Source organism: Orbicella faveolata, unplaced genomic scaffold (genome assembly GCF_042242905.1).
Source record: "Orbicella faveolata isolate gen_17 unplaced genomic scaffold, um_ofav_v1 contig_3, whole genome shotgun sequence".
Lineage (NCBI taxonomy): Eukaryota > Metazoa > Cnidaria > Anthozoa > Scleractinia > Merulinidae > Orbicella > Orbicella faveolata.
The window spans coordinates 20,262,704-20,265,000 of NW_028301558.1; the positions used below are offsets into that span (position 1 = coordinate 20,262,704).

Here is a 2,297-nt window from a genome sequence, read left to right on the forward strand (position 1 = left end):
GGGGCGATTATAGAAACTCGAATCCAGTCCTTGCTGCCAGCGCCCCTGCTCCGAACTTTTGCGCCTATCGCGAAATAACCTACACCGCAAGTAGGAAATTCCCCTGGGCGTTAGTTTATTCTTCTCTAATTACTCTTACTAAATTTGTTGCCGTACGAACTCGTAACTGGTGAGATCTCTTGGTTTGATCAACAATTTTGCTGTGTTTTTCTACAATAGTTTATTAGTATTTTTTTCTTGTGGTGTACATTATTAAATATAAGCTTCAATTATTGCGTAACAAGAAATTAACAATGACGACATTATCCACAAACACTATATATATTTAATCCACGTTGATTGTTTAAGTCCTTCGTTTTACTGACAGGAAAATATTTCATCACACAGTGGTATTTAAACTGACAAGAAAGTACATAATCCTGTTACGTTATTCAAAACTTCCTCCGAAAGATCGATTAAGTTAACATATAGATTTATCCAAGCCTAGACGGCGAAGCTCCTGGGCCGGGTTGTTCAAAGCCCGATTAAGCTAACCCAGGATAAGTGAGAATTTTCCCTTGAGTTTTGTAACTTTGTGGTGAGGTTTTCTGTATTTTGTTTGGCCTACAAGAAACCTCTACTGACCGTGAGCAATGAAATGAAAAAAGTACGATCAGAAATCCACTGGTCTGATTTTCATCTCGGTCCTCTTCAGGGAGTAGTAAAATCCCTTCCAGTGTATCCAGTTCACACCATCACCTTCAGGGCAGGGATTTTCATGACGATAGATGCCATTCAGGTTAGACCGGTGACAGTTATCGTACCACCAGGCTCCGTGAAAAACCCTGGCACATGATATGCGTGTTTGATCTCGGGTGGAAAATTGATAACCACGATGATAAGAGAGAGAGTCACCAGCCGATCCTAAGAAATAAAATCAAGAAATGAGCAACCATCCATTTGTAGTAGCTAAAGGTTTCTAGTGCGCGCGTCAAAACAAGCCACACTCAGATAATTCTGTTATAGGCTTCTAATTGCTTTAGTGTAATTTCCGGACGCAAATAATAAGAACTAGAAAGTAATATACCGTGCCTGTTTAACAGTCTGAAGAGCGCTACTTTCACAGATCGGTACAAAATAGCAAAAAAAGAATCATACCTGAGTAATTGCCGAGGTTCAGCTTGTACATGTTATTCTCATTCATAACACCGAACATGTTGTACTGGACAAAACGAGTATTTCCTTCGAAGTCTTCCAAGTCCACACGTAGCATGCTGTTATTGACCGAGGTCAGGCGGTGAATTTTGTCCAGGCCGAGCCAAAATGCACCATTCAGGTCACCAAAACCAGCTTTGTAATCGCTCCAGTTTAGGTAAAAATCAACCGAGCCGTTCAGTCTCTTCTGAAACACTGTCCAACCCCCACCGGCTGTTGTTTGGTCACAAAACACATCAAAGGCAGGCAAATTGTCTGGTCTGATGGTGTACACACCGTCTCTTCTTTCACCAGATTTATAGATTTCAGTGCAGTTGTTCTTGTAAGCTAAAGGGAGAAATAAAAATCTCGTCTAAAAATCTTACTGGAAGTTTAATTTGTCGCCCGGGGGGTTCCTGGAAGGCTATAGTCTGTATGGTGCATGCCTGGTTTAAACCAAATGCTTTCCTCATTCTTCTTCACAATCCGATGGATTACAAGAGCTTTCGTATGATAACTCATTTCAATAATTCATTTGCCCGCTCTTACCCAATCACGGTCACACTGAAGTAATTTCTCCTTCATGTATTAAGGTAATAATAATTGGGCTAACCGGAGTACAAATTTGTTTTGTCACCGATCGCAACGGTCAATTTTTTGGCTGAGAAATCACGGCCAGTACATCTTTCCAATCAATGTAGTAGGTCGAGCCATTTCCCAAGAAGGACATATTCTCAATAAGATACCATACAAAATATATAACAAACCGTTTACAGTTTTAAATTATTACAATGACTTGAATTTTTACTCGGAAAGACATTTTACCTAAACATGAGCGACCATCTCCGGCAAATCCTTCCTTACAAGAACAGTTATGTCCGCCGACAGTGTTGATGCAAATTGCATTCACGCCACAGTCATGACTTCCTTCTTTGCATTCATCGATATCTACAATATAAATAAGTATAGGTAATCGTATGGATGCGAATGCAATTAAGGATCTACATTACGATTAACAATTGAAAATTCTCTCAAAATTGCACGCACCTAAGACGAATGCAATCCTTAATTACTCGAGCTTTCATACGATTAGTCATTTATAATATGACTGAAAAAATTACGAA

At 39.6% G+C, this 2,297-nt stretch overlaps 1 protein-coding gene across 2 annotated transcripts in view; it reads right to left on the reverse strand.

Moving 5' to 3' along the window:
- Positions 1-217: 217 nt before the first annotated feature.
- LOC110061499 (microfibril-associated glycoprotein 4-like) overlaps positions 218-2,297 on the reverse strand; it is a 5,788-nt gene continuing 3,708 nt past the window's right edge. For both annotated transcript variants that reach the window (XM_089298861.1, XM_089298860.1), the window contains 2 exons: positions 1,138-1,521; positions 218-903 (listed from right to left, as the gene is read on the reverse strand). In XM_089298861.1, the coding sequence (XP_089154987.1) occupies positions 653-903; positions 1,138-1,521 (635 nt within the window). In that variant the 3' untranslated portion in view covers positions 218-652. The remainder of the gene's footprint in view (positions 904-1,137; positions 1,522-2,297) is intronic.